Here is a 13,052-nt window from a genome sequence, read left to right as displayed (position 1 = left end):
GAAAACTCACTGTCACTGTTTTATCCAAATACTTACAGATGGGAGCAAATTGAAAGATATCAAGGTAATACTTTGAATGTAGGGGATTGGAAGAGGCAATGTTTTTAAATAAATTATTATTTTGTATCTATTAAAATAGTAAGTAGTAGTTTCGGTATATTTTCGAGGGGTCTGACGGTATATTTGATCGATAATGTCCGCGGTTACATTTTACATTCGTCCCATCGCTAGCATCATTTTGAAAATTGGAAAAATATTTATTAAACGCCAAACTAAATGCCGAAACTATGAGCATTCTCTTGGATTTGCACGCTTTAAGCGTAGACGACATTGTCGAGGAGTACAAGATACTGCACGAGCGCAATCAGAAGCTAAAGAACCAAACCGAAAACGATGCCCAGCGCATATACGAACTGAAACGAAATCTGGACACGGCGCTGGCGGCGGAGGCCTACCTGACCCAAGAACTCGAACAATTGGGCACGCCGGCGGAGGTACGACCCGGTGTGGAGGTGCAGGAGCTGGAGGAGCTGCGCGGGCGCTTCAGGAGCCTGCAGGTGGAGCTCGACACGCTCCAGCAGGACTATGACAGCAAAGCGGAGGAGGCGCGTGGCTTGCAAAACCAATTGGCGGCTGCAGAGCGTGGGCTGGCAGCCAACTTGACATCCAAAGATGAACATGAAGAGTGCCACCAGCGCATACATGCCTTGGAGCATGAGAACTCTGAACTGCTGCATAAGCTGGCGGAGCATGAGGAGTTCAGTGTGAAACACATTCTGGAAGTGGCTGAAAAGGAGGTGGGTTTTAGAGCTTTATCCCTCAATGGAGAGACTTTAATGTTGTTTTTCTTTTTCGCTTAGAAAACCATTGAATGTCTGCAGGATCAAGTGAGCTGCCTGGAGCAGAATTTGCTGTGCAAACGCAACGAGCTGGAGGAGAAGGAGCAGCAGCTGTATGTCGCCCAGGAGGAGCTGGTGGATGCCAATGCCAAGATATTTCAGCTAACAAGTGCACCCCAAAGCAATGGTAGCTATAAGAGAAGATTAGCTTGTAGTTTCAGCTTCGATTTTGTGTGTGTTTGCAGAGCCCAAAGGCAACTCGCTGTTTGCGGAGGTGGACGATCAGCGTCAGGTGATGAAGCAGCTGCTGGCTGCCCAGAAAAAGAGCTATCTGGACATGAAGAAGACGTACACGGAGAGCGAGTTCGAGATACGACGCCTGAAGCGTGAGAATGTGGCCATGCACAGAGAGCTACAAGCATGCAGCACCATTTTCTGCAGTGCTGACAAAACCTACCAGAGTGAGCGGCAGTACAGTCCATGGGCGAACCTCTTATCATGATTTTCTACTCAGACAAACTCAACGAACGCATTGGACAGCTAATGAGGCAGAACGAGACCCTGGAGCAGCAGCTGAGTGTCTCCCAGAAGCGACTACGTGAGATTGCCAGCGAGAAGAACGTCACCTGGCTGGACTCCATGCTGGATTTCTGCAAGTATGAGTTGCCCAATCGCATCGACAGTGTGCTGGCATCACTAAGCAAACACTTGCTAAGCCTCTTGCTCTGAGGCTGGCTCCCCTCTAGTTAGGTAATTATCCTCACCATCCCTCACCCATTCATCCATTTAGACGCGAAACGGACGAGCAGAAGGCGCAACTGCATCGAATGCGCATCCAAAAGGCCGCGTTGGACCAGCAGATGCGTTCCATGCAGCAGGAAATGGCGCGGTGAGTAAGATTTCAACTCTTATTTGCGGTTTGTATTTGAATTTACGATTCCAGTTGGCGCTTTGAAGCGCTGAAATCTCGCTGCGTGCTGATTGATCGCGAGAATCTGCTGACGGAGCACAAGATTGCCTTCAAGCTGGTCCAGGCCATGGAGTTCAGTATCGAGGAGGCCGAGCTGCAAGCCGCACGGCCACGCATTGTCAGTGTGGCAGCCACAGAGAGACTCACGGAGGCTCAAGCTGAGGAAACTGTGCCCGAGGCCACACCAGTCGTAGTTAGGCAAGAAATAAACATTGAATCACCGGCTACAGAGGCACCCAAGCCCCTCAAGAAGGGCACGCCAGTGAAGACGCGCGCAGGTGGCATAAAAATCAAATGCGAAGAGAGCTCGGTGGCAGCAGCCAAGCCCCAGATGAAGGGCACGCCCATCAAGACACGCATCAAAGTGGAATGCGAGTCCAGCGAGGAAGCGGATGAGGAGGAGCAGGAGCAGGAGGAAGAGGAAGACCCAGACAATGACGAATCAATTGACAATGCAGTGAAACCAGTGATGAAGGGCACACCCATTAAGCCACGTTTGGGCGTCATCAAAGTCAAGTCGAATGAGATGCTGATGCCCAAAGAAGCGCCCGAAGCAGGAGCAGCCAAATCCAAGGGTCGCAAGGGAACGCCACTGAAGCAAAAGGAACTCAAGAACGAGGACTATGACAGCGATGTGGAGGAGAGCAGCCCCGCCAAGCCACTGCGCAAGGGAACACCCGTGAGGGAGCCTGCCATGCAGGACACAACCAACAAGAATGTGCGCTCCATTCTGAGCAAGAAGCGCGAAACATTCGCCGAGGACAGCCACAAGATGGTGCAGTTCAGCGGCAGCTCACCTGTGGTACACAATCTGAGTCCCGTGGAGCAGCCACAGACCGAGGAGGCCAAGGAGAATGAAACGCCAACGACAGCAGCAGCTGTTAAGGACATCAAGCCAACGATTAAGGGACCGAACATCATCAGACGCATTGTCATCGGCTCCAGGCAGCCAAAGAAGTGAAATTTAAATAAGCAAAAACTATAATTAAAACTAAGAACAACAAGCAGCAGGCAGCCGGAAGAGCTAACAATTATTTCGAACTATTTTCTACAGCTGTGGCCCCTTCCTCCCCGAACGACAGGTGGTCGTAGATGGGCGCTGTGGGCGCCGGCATCTCTTTTGTCTCTCCCTGCTCAGGCAGCTCCTTGATCTCGGAGTAAACTTGATACGGCAGCTCCGCGGGCAGTGACTCGTACGTCACATGCTGCGTGCGCGAACAGGAGGAATCCCTGTGGCCCGCGCAGTTGCAGCTCACCGGCGTCTCGTAGCCATCCTCCAGCGCTGGCTCCAAGTCCAAGTTGCCATTTGCTATGGGATAGCGCACAATGTCCACATGATCCACGAAGCGTGGCTGGCTGGTGGACTTGCCGCTGCCAAAGCACGACACGCCCGACATGTAGTAGGACAAGTGGAAGAGTCGCTCGCAGTGCAGATAGAGGTAGAGCAGCAGGAAGAGCAGCGCGATGCCCAGCGGCAGCATGAAGACAATGATGAGAGCGCCCGAGCGTTGACTGCGATGCAGCTCCACGGGATTGCCGTAGAGCACCGTAAAGCTGGAGACATTCGTGTTGGGATGTGCCACCGGCACGAATGAGCTGTTGCTGGCCACAAGCATAATCCTGCCCAGCGGGCGAGCCGGTTTCGTGGGTGCCGCCTGCGGACTGCAGCTCAGCCCATTCACATTGATGTGGGAAATGTATTTGGAGTACCGCAAGAGCCGAAACAGCTGAGGTTGGGAGTGCGAGAAGTTGAGAAGCCACTGGCAGCTCCACGGGTTGCCATCGATGGACATGCGCGGCTGCAGGGACTGCTGCGGCTGCTGCTGCTGCTGCTGCTCCACATCCTTCAGACTCATCAATTGATTCGAACGCAGATCGAGATGTTGCAGCGTTTTCGGTGCAATTTGCAGCAACTGCAGCAGGGACAACGTTTGCAGACGATTCTGCTGCAAGCGTAGCTCCTGGAGTTGCGGCAATCCAACGAACCAGCTGCTATTGAGGTTCACCAATTGATTCCGACTGAGATCCAACGTTAAGAGCGAACTTTCAGCCAGTTCTAGAGAGCTCAGGGCATTGCCACTCAGGTTTAAATGGAGCAAACTTTGATTTCCTTTGTGTACAAGCCCAAATCCCTGCAGTTGACAATCGACAAAGGACACATTTATCAGTTGGGATGTTCCATTTGCCAGCAGCAGACTTCCCTTTCCTATTTTTGTACTCTCCACACTGAGTTCCGTGAGATTGTCAGGCATTAAATCAAAGAACTCCGCTGCAATCAGCTTCAGTTGCCTCAGTTGAAGTTTTTGTAGCTGCGGCAGCTGTGCCAACACTTGAGCATCCTTCAGAGCCAATTGCTGCTCCTGCCTGATGCTCAGCTCTTGGAGCTCCTCACAGCCCAGCAGCGGTTCCATGTACCTCAGGGAGTTGCTCTCCATCCGAAGACACCTCAAATGAGGCAGCTGCTCGAAGCTATGCCCACTCAGCGTGCCCAGCTCATTGTTCCTAATGGACACGGCTGTCATCTTGTTGAGAATGGGACCTCCGCAGCCCAACCTGAGCGTGGAGTCACCCACAAATCGCTCGATCTGCATGCTCTGCAGCTGGGGACAATTGTCCAGATACTCCAGGCCATAGCTGGCCACGCCAAGTGGCGGCGTCTGCGTCCCATCCAGCAGCACATGACTCTTGCCGGCGACACGCTGGGCGCCAAGGTCGAAGGCTGTCAGTGCCTCCAGCGTGCTGTTTCTGGAGCAATCAATGTCCAGCGGCAGGCCAAAGTCTTGGGCGCTGCGATCCCATGCCGGCGTCATGTAGAGCGTGGCGCGTATGACGCAAGTGAATGTCTCTGCGTAGGCGGAAGACAACTCATCGTCAGCTGTTGCTGCTGTTGCCCTCACGTGTGACAAGAACAGCAGCAGACACTGCCAAAGGCAGAGCATGACGCAGTGCGTCACTGTGTGTGGGGAATGCCTGGGGCTGCCCATCCGGAGTACGTACGCGACGCGTGCGAAAATTCAACTGAGAGCCGAGGAGCGACCCTCACATTGGAAAAGCCTCCGCTGAGCTGCAAAAACCAACCAACCACACCTTTGCGTTCGCCAGCCCCCCTCCAGCCACTCTCTAAGAGTATTCCTTACAAATTTATTTCTCAGAGATGTTTTCGTGTTATATTTTTAGCCTTCGGCTGCTCTTTCGGCTGTCATCGCCTGGTCCATCCTCTGCCTAATCTCTCGCCAACACTTTTTGCACACAAAGTGGCTGTGGAAATGTTGTTTATATGTAAAAACATTTTGTGTATTCCATGGAAATGGAATTATTGTATTGTTTATTTAGTTGTGGTCCAATTTGATTGGCACTTGTTGGTCATGGCATGAGATCACACAGCTCAGGTGCATCATTTTTGCGCTTCGATCTAAGAATTTCTTTCCCTTATATTAAAAAACATTAGTTTCCTTTATAAACACACTATTTTGAGTTGAATGAGCTCTTATCTCTTTCATCTGTCTCTACAAGTTAGATAGTTGGACATTTTCGGGTCCCTAAAAAAGCTTAGCAAGTCTGCAATTCAAAATATAGCTAGCTGCGCGCGTTGTTGATGATCAGGGAAATTCTCTCCTGTCACGGACATTCTCTCCTGTGTCGAAACGCTCAGGGAAATGCTCTCCTGTCAGACGCTCTCCCGACTCATTGCGTCGTTTCAAATTTGAGCACAGCAATAAGCGCCTTAATTTGAAATAATTTCTTACCTTTCTTCTTAGTCTTTTTATTATAAAACATTACTTTCCTTTATAATCACACATTATTTCTTTTTTTTTTCTAATGAAAAATATATTACTTATCAATTTTAATCAAAGAATACAGCAACATACTGCAACCGGACAAGTGTAAGACCCAAACAACTTGATTATATGCATCGCAAGCCCTCGGTCTCCATTTCCTCTAGAGGGTGTGAGCCATATCTTCAAGTTGCTTAGGTCTTGGCCTTCATTAGCATCATGCGTGGATTACTGCGTCCGGCGCTGGATCCCTGGGAACTTTGATTGGCCCGACCAATGCCCGAAGACTCGTTGGGCCGAACCGAGCCAATGCCGGCACTGGCGGGGCCACCAATTCCTCCACTGCCGCTTATGCCGCTGCTGGTGCCACCCGATGTCATGGAGTAGATGTGTCGTCGCAGCACGCGAATGTGTTTCTGGGAGACCTCAAAGTTGTGCACCAACGTGTGCAGCTGGGCCTGCAGCTCGGCAATGAGACTGTCGCGCTCTTGGATCAAGCTCGAGGTGGAATTCTGGCTGCGGCTGAGCTTCAGCTCGAGGTCGAAGATGCGCTTCTGCAGCTCGCGGCGCTGCTTCTCGCTCTGCTCTCGATGGCGGCACATTTGCCGCTTGCTGGCCGACTGCAGCGACTCCAGCTGCTGCTTGACGCTGCTCAGCTCCTCGGACAGGCGTCGCTTCTCCGTCTTGAGGGCTGCATTGTAGTTCTTGAAGATCTTCAGGTCACGCTCGGCAGCCTTCAGGCGGTTGATGGTCACCAGCTTGCGGCGCCCCAGCTCGTCGATCTTCAGCTTCAGCTGATTGGCCTCCTGGTGCAGCACTCGCAGCTTGTCCACCAGCTTGCAGTTCTCCCGCACGGCCTTCTCGTACTTGCTGTGCTCCTCCCGCATCAGCTGCGGCAGGTGCGAGATGTGCTTCAGCTTCACATCGATCTTCGAGCGGAGTGAGTCGATGTCGTGGTAGATGCTCGACTCCAGCTGCTTGTTGTTGACGTGCAGCTTGTCGATCTCGTGCTTCTGCGTCTTCATGATCTCCTGCGCCTTGACACACCTCGAATGGTAGTCGGACAGTCGATCCTTTTGCTGTCGTATGATGTTGCGATATTGTCCCTGCTCGGTCTTCAGGCTGTTGATGGTCGTGTAGAGCTCACGCGTGGAGCTGCCTTCGCGCTCCCTTGGATGCCCCCGCTCCTGCTTGTACTTGTGATGATCCTGAGAGGTATTCATCACGTCTTTGAGCACCTTGTAGACATCCTTGATCGAAGCGGGCTGGTTCTCTTGATCCTCCAGATCGTCATCGTCCTCGTCCTCGTCCTCGTCCTGCTCCCTTATCGAACGCTGGCGACGCCTGGCCTGGCGACTTGCCAGCGTCTCCACAATGTGGCTGCTGTACTCGCCGCTCACCTGATCGGACAGACTCATCTTCTTCGACGGGGAGTGCTTCTCCCTGGGGTACAGCTTCTGCTTCTTCTGGTGCAGATCCTCATAGGAGTTGGGCGCCTCCAGGACAGTCATGAAGCTGCTGCTGCTGCGAAAGATCTTGCTGCTGCTCTGCTCCAGGGACACATTGGAGGCAATGCTGGTCGAGGACTTGTAGTTGTAGACATCAGCCACGCCGTCCATCTCCTCCTCCTCGTCCTCCTGGTCGGAGCTGCTGCCACGCGTGGCCACAAACTGGTCGTGCTGCTGCTGCAGTCCGCTCAGCTGGTAGTTGATCTTCATGTACTTCTCCTCCAGATCCTTGGTCGTCTCGTTGTACTCCTGCAGCTCCTGCTTGTACTTGCACAGCTCCTCCTTCAGCTTCGCCCCAATCTCGTCCGAGTTTTGTGGCTTCTGCAGACGAGCATCCCGCGCACGTTCACCAGGGCGATAGGAGGCGGATCTCTTCTTTCCCAGCTTGGGTATGCGATGCCTTCCCTCACACTCGTACTCTTGCTCATCGTCGAGCTTGGGATCGGTCTCATCCACCTCGTTGAGAGCCAGTTCTACGTCTCCTTGCCCATCGCCATGATGCTCGTTATCCTTCCGCGGCAGCTCCTCACTCTTAGCCAGCTCCGAGTCGTTGCCAGTCGCCTCCATTGATTTTTTGTTCATCTGCTCCAAGGCTGCCTCTTCAGACAGTCAAAGTGGTGGCTTTTGTGGGTTACTAAAATTTAGCGATTGATCTGATCCAATTGAATTCGCACTTGTGAAATTTTAAAGCTGTTTTGTGCCAACAGAAAATTTTTACAACAATATTATCACATTCGTTTACTAAAATTAATTAATTAATGAAGTTATTCTCCAGACGATTCGAAAAGTACTGACTTTCAAGGAGATTTTCAGGCCAGGACTACTGGGATTTGTTGCTACGAAAAACTTGAGTGCAATTTTAAGAAATTTCCATATTATTTTTTGCTGATTTTAATATTTTTGATGCAATTTTTCATCAAAATGTTAGTGTTCAGATGAGCAGCGCTGGCCGGCTGGCAGCACTGTTAACAGCCCTGGTTAACAGTCGGTTTCCGCTCCCCGACAACAGACTGTAGCGTAACTGTGCTGTTCGGGCACACGTCTGCAGTGCTGTTGTGCACCCTCTACAGTGCCGTTAGCTAGTTACTTAGCTACTTGTGTTACTCTACTGCTGTTAGTGCACCCGTCTACAGTGCTGTTAGCGCACCCGCCGTTGGCTACGAGTGGGGGCTTTGGTCCATTTGGAAATCATTTTTAAATGAATTAAACGAGCCGCTAGATATCGAGGCCTTAGGCTGAAGCATCTGTGCTTTGATTTGATAAGTCTGAAGTACTGTCCAAGGGGCAAACATTTTAGTTTTGCCTCACTCACTCCCTTCGTTTCGATTTATACACTTTTTCCGAATCACAGCAGGCCATATTCTGTGTGCTATCATATTCCCATTCAGATGATACGGCTAGTGCCTCAGTTTATTTAATACGTTTAGGAATAGCACAACAGCTTAGCTGACACAAATTTTTTAGTTAATTTTTCAAATTTTTAGTGGGCACACAGAGGGGAGAATAAAAGTTCAAAAAACGTATAAAAAAAATATTTGGAAATTGTACGAAGTTGGAATAGAATAGCGTAAGGATGGCGGATACAGAGGGTACCGAAGAGGGTGGGGAGTACGAGGAGGAGCAAAAGTTCATGGAGGAGCACATAATGGAGGAGGGCATCGAGGATGATTTGTTCTCGCGCCTGGGTGAGTCCTCCGACGATCCGGAGCAGAAGCGCATGTACATGGAGTATCTGGCACTGATCAAGGAGATCGACTGCCAGAACAAGATCATCCAGGACATCAAGGGCAATGTGATGGACATGTGCTCCAAGCCCTGCCAGAGCCGCAACGATATGCGCGAGATCAAGCGCCTGCGCGTGTGCATGGAGCAGGAGAACATCAAACTCCACACCATGATGCGGCGTGCCATCGAGCTGCAGAACTTTGGCTCGCATCGGCACTACCAAGAGGTGAATCTGACCACCACCGTGGATGAGGATCAGCTTTCGCCCTACATGTGCAACATGGGCACATGCAACGGGGTTCGGGATAGCTCGGCAGAGCCCTGCAGCGACGATGCCAGCTCTTGTGCCAGTCATGACGGTGGCGGTGGCGGTGGAGCGATGGATGAGAGACTGATCTGTGCCCTGCAGAAGGCCATGCAGAAGATGAAGGGCGCCTGTCCGGAGGATAAGCGAATGATGCAGGAGATTGCCGCTGCCATAATGGCCTGCAAGAAGAAGCCGCCCGTCTGCAGTCCCGGGCCCTGTGGCGCGAAGTCTCCCTGCCCGGAGAGCAGCAGCAGCGTGTGCCCCGCTACACCGCCCTGTCGTTCGGCCAAGCGCTCGCAGGGCCACGCCCCATGTACGCAGAACTCATCGGCGCCCTCACACACAGCGTCCATGGACAGGCTGAAGCATCGCATTGTGAAAATGCAGTGTGCGGTGAAGAAGTTGCTGCACGAAGTGAGCCAGCGCGAGGGGCAGGATGCTTGCGATGATCAGAGTGAGGATGAGGAGCCCTGCTCCCGCCCATGCCCGGCACGCCCGCCCTGCCCGGAGGAACCCGATCCACTGGTCATCTGCGGCGGCAAGCGCAACACCAAGGCGGAAAAGTACGAAAAAATGAAGGATAACTACACGCGACTGCTGACCGAGTTCCAGCGTAAGGATTGCCAGATGAAGGAGATGCAGAAAAGGTAAGGGAATGCCCAGGGAAATGTTTCTTCTTCTGTCAATTCCAATCCAATTCCAACTCCTCCCCAGAATGAAGGGCATTTGTGGCAGCGGTCCATCGAAAGGCGCCGATGGAGAGGCCGATGCTGCCGAATTGAATCTGCTGCGTGCACGCGTCAATGAGCTGAAGGAGGAGCAGCAGGAGTTCAAGTGCATCATGAAGGAGCAGTCGCAGCAGCTGGAGGACTACCGCAACAAGTACTTGCTGGCCCAGCAGAAGGTCGAGGAGCAGTGCGTGTCGCTGGATAAGCTCAACATGAACAACAAGCGCATCGAGCAGCAGATCAATACGGAGGTGAAGGAGATCCGTGCCAAGTTCCAGGAGAAGCTCAACGAGCTGCTCCACTTCCCCAAGCTGCTGGAGAACGAGCAGCTGAAGCTGGCACAAATCTGCAAGGAGAAGGACGAGCTGCAGGGCAAGCTGGTGGTCGTCTGCAAGGAGCTCAAGTCCTGCAAAGCCCAACTGAGCTCCCCCACCTCGGTGGACGTGCGCCCACAACTAGCCCAGTGCCAGCTGGAGCTCACTCAGGCCCGCAACGAACTGGAGGAGCTGCTGCGCCAGCGAGATCTCTTCTGTGAGCAGCTGAAGGCCACCCAGGATGATCTCGACACACTGCGCACTGAGTCCGCCAAGATCATAGCCGGCACCAAAGAGCGCGCCGAACTGATTAAATCCCAGCAGCAGGAGCACATCAATCGCCTCGAGAAGGAGCTGGCCCAGTGCCGTGCCACCGCCTCACTGTCGGTCAACGATCGCGAGGCCGTCATACGTGAGATGCAGGGACAACTCAACACACTCTCCTACAGCTTCGATGCTGCCCAGAAGCAAATCAAGACGCTGCGCAATCACATTGCCTATGTATCCAATGAGAATTGTTTCCCAGTCAAGTGCTAGGAGGGTCCAACCAGAGACCTGTGATTCATGATTCCAAATTGTTCTGTTAAACCATAAATTCCAGACCAAGTTCTGCCATATAAAATGCAGTTAAATTACGAACAATTTGTGGGCTAGGGGGAAAAATGCCTTAGATTTAGCTTATCTTAACTGCTAGTTATCTAATTAAGATTCGCTTTTTATGGCGCTCCCTCGGGAAACAAATATATTGCTTTATTCTCTGTAGCACTTTGAGGAACAACTACTAAATGGTCAATGCTTCTATGTACTTTAAGGAGGAGGCGCTACTAATGGCGAGTAGAAAAAAACAATCTACAATGACTTGACGGCCAGTCGCTTCATTTTGGGTGCATTCTTTTTGGCCTGACGCTTCTGCTCCTTGGCCTCCCAGCGGCGCTGCTTCTCTGGATCTTCGTCGGCCAGAATGCGCTCCTTCTCCTGCTTGCGCTTGTCCTCGCGACGCTGAGCGGCGGCCTCGGCACGTGCAGCGTGTGTGCTCTTCAGGAACTCCTCCTCAACGCGCTGACGATTCTTGTCAGACTTGGACTTGCCCTGCAAACAGATTTGTAGTACCCAAAACTCATCGTATTTATGGATGGATTACCTCCTTGGACATGCGATAAGTCTTCAAACGTTCCATTAGGTAAAAGATCAACAATAACAACGGCTTAATGGTTTCCATTTCAGCATGCTTGGGCAGATTGAAGCCGGCCAGGAGCACCGGCTTTGTCTCCAGCTGCTTCAGTGTGTTGCCCTCCTCCTGCTGGATGGGGCCACTGAACTGATCCGAAATGTGCAGGTAATCGATATAGCTTTGGTATTTCTTAAGTGCGGTAATAATGCGTGTCTCCAGTATGGCAGATGTTGCCTCTGGCACCTCCGAGAGCACTGCGAAGCCATTGGGCACATTGTAGCGATCCTCCGGCTTCCCGACTAGACTACAGAATTTGCTCTGCAAAATGGCCAGCAAAATGGTTTTAGAATCGAATTTAAGTTGGGTATTTATAGAGGTTCCTTACCAAATCTGTATATTCCTTAAAGACCTTGGTGATGGTCTTCTTAGTGCCGACTGCAAATACAAATGAATCCATTAGGCCACGCGTCAGTTCGATTTTGATATGAACCTGATCCAGCTGGGGGCGCATCAGTCCTGCCACAAGGGACACCAAGTCCTGGCGCTTGATCATCTTCAGTTCGACGAGCATGCCCTCGCAGCATGTGCGTCCCGAGCACCAGAGCGTGTACAGGCTCTCGCTCTCCTTGATCAGACCGGGATTCTCATTCTCTGGCTTGCCATCGTCTCCCACCAGGGCAAAGTTCTCATCCAACAGAGCTTTGTGCGTGCTGAACCAGAGCTGTGCCAGTCGTGCGTTTTTCGCCTTTCCCGCAAAGAAGTTGGCAAAGTACGCCAGCAGACCGGCGACCATCAGCATCTCCATCCAATAGGAGTCCCAGTGGGTGCGGAAGTGCAGCGGGATGTTGGGTATATTCAGTTTGGGCTCGGCCTGTTCGTCGATTGGCGGGTCCTTGGCATCGCCGCCGTCATAGCCCTCGAACTCCTCCTCGTCCTGGAAGTGCTCAAACTCGTCGTCCTCCTCCACAAGGCCATCATCATCATCGTCGTCGACGACTTGCGGCTGCTTACGTGGCGGCACTTGTTCCTCCCTGGAGCCACTGTCCCCGCCAGCACCTTCACCTGCCGAATTGGACTCTGCATTCTTGGCCGCTGGCTCCGTGTAATAGTTGGATCCAACGAACTCATCATCGAATTCGGCAAAATCATTGTCATTATCGCCTTCCTCAAAGTCCGACTGCGCCTGGCACGCACAGATGAGCGCCAGCAGCAAAAAGGCAAATACTGGTCGCATTCTTAACAAATACTCTTCACTAATGTTACGTTTTCTGTCCTTAACTAAGTTACAATTTCTCTAAATGTGCTATATTTTCACCCTAATTAAGAAAAAAATAATCTAGGTTAAATTTGGGTTAGGGCTGCACAACTATCGATGGTTTTTTTTCGTTAATCGATGTATCGCTTGAGAAAAAGTAGGGTTCAAAGACTGGAATATTAATTAAGAAGTATAATATAAAAACAATCTTGAAAGGAGAAACCAAAAAATCAAAGACAAATAATATGTTTGATATATATATATTCAGACAACATATATTTTGTTTAGCTAATTAATCCATACGATATACCCATCTCTATGATTTGCACAAGGTGTGTGAATTAATAACATAGTGAAGTGTAAATGCAGGTAATGGAATATAAATAGTGATAAATTGTAGAAATGTCAAATTTAAAACATACATTTTACATCCATTATGTTTCATTTATGTTGTACCAG

At 51.1% G+C, this 13,052-nt stretch overlaps 5 protein-coding genes across 5 annotated transcripts; 2 read left to right on the top strand and 3 right to left on the bottom strand.

Moving 5' to 3' along the window:
• Positions 1–207: 207 nt before the first annotated feature.
• Positions 208–2,819, top strand: LOC117581895 (protein Spindly). Its single transcript, XM_034269363.1, has 6 exons — positions 208–797; positions 861–1,026; positions 1,085–1,300; positions 1,354–1,495; positions 1,630–1,728; positions 1,783–2,819. The coding sequence occupies exons 1-6, from the start codon at positions 288–290 to the stop codon at positions 2,768–2,770; spliced, it is 2,121 nt and encodes a 706-aa protein (XP_034125254.1). The 5' UTR covers positions 208–287; the 3' UTR covers positions 2,771–2,819.
• On the bottom strand, positions 2,804–4,828 carry LOC117581896. The gene has a single exon (XM_034269364.1). The coding sequence runs from the start codon at positions 4,791–4,793 to the stop codon at positions 2,841–2,843; it is 1,953 nt and encodes a 650-aa protein (XP_034125255.1). The 5' UTR covers positions 4,794–4,828; the 3' UTR covers positions 2,804–2,840.
• Positions 4,829–5,689: 861 nt separating this feature from the next.
• LOC117582431 (myosin-4) lies at positions 5,690–7,879 on the bottom strand. The gene has a single exon (XM_034270135.1). It carries the CDS (start codon positions 7,673–7,675, stop codon positions 5,780–5,782), a length of 1,896 nt encoding a protein of 631 aa, XP_034126026.1. The 5' UTR covers positions 7,676–7,879; the 3' UTR covers positions 5,690–5,779.
• A 639-nt stretch (positions 7,880–8,518) lies between these two features.
• LOC117582430 lies at positions 8,519–10,793 on the top strand. The gene is made up of 2 exons (XM_034270134.1): positions 8,519–9,772; positions 9,840–10,793. The coding sequence occupies exons 1-2, from the start codon at positions 8,667–8,669 to the stop codon at positions 10,702–10,704; spliced, it is 1,971 nt and encodes a 656-aa protein (XP_034126025.1). The 5' UTR covers positions 8,519–8,666; the 3' UTR covers positions 10,705–10,793.
• An 87-nt stretch (positions 10,794–10,880) lies between these two features.
• Positions 10,881–12,713, bottom strand: LOC117582433 (coiled-coil domain-containing protein 47). The gene is made up of 3 exons (XM_034270136.1): positions 11,724–12,713; positions 11,309–11,656; positions 10,881–11,256 (listed from the first exon to the last, which is right to left on the bottom strand). Exons 1-3 carry the CDS (start codon positions 12,570–12,572, stop codon positions 11,017–11,019), a joined length of 1,437 nt encoding a protein of 478 aa, XP_034126027.1. The 5' UTR covers positions 12,573–12,713; the 3' UTR covers positions 10,881–11,016.
• Positions 12,714–13,052: the final 339 nt, after the last annotated feature.

This window comes from Drosophila guanche, unplaced genomic scaffold, assembly GCF_900245975.1.
Source record: "Drosophila guanche unplaced genomic scaffold, DGUA_6, whole genome shotgun sequence".
Lineage (NCBI taxonomy): Eukaryota > Metazoa > Arthropoda > Insecta > Diptera > Drosophilidae > Drosophila > Drosophila guanche.
Note: the sequence above shows the minus strand (reverse complement) of the source record. Positions and strands in the feature narration are given on the sequence as shown.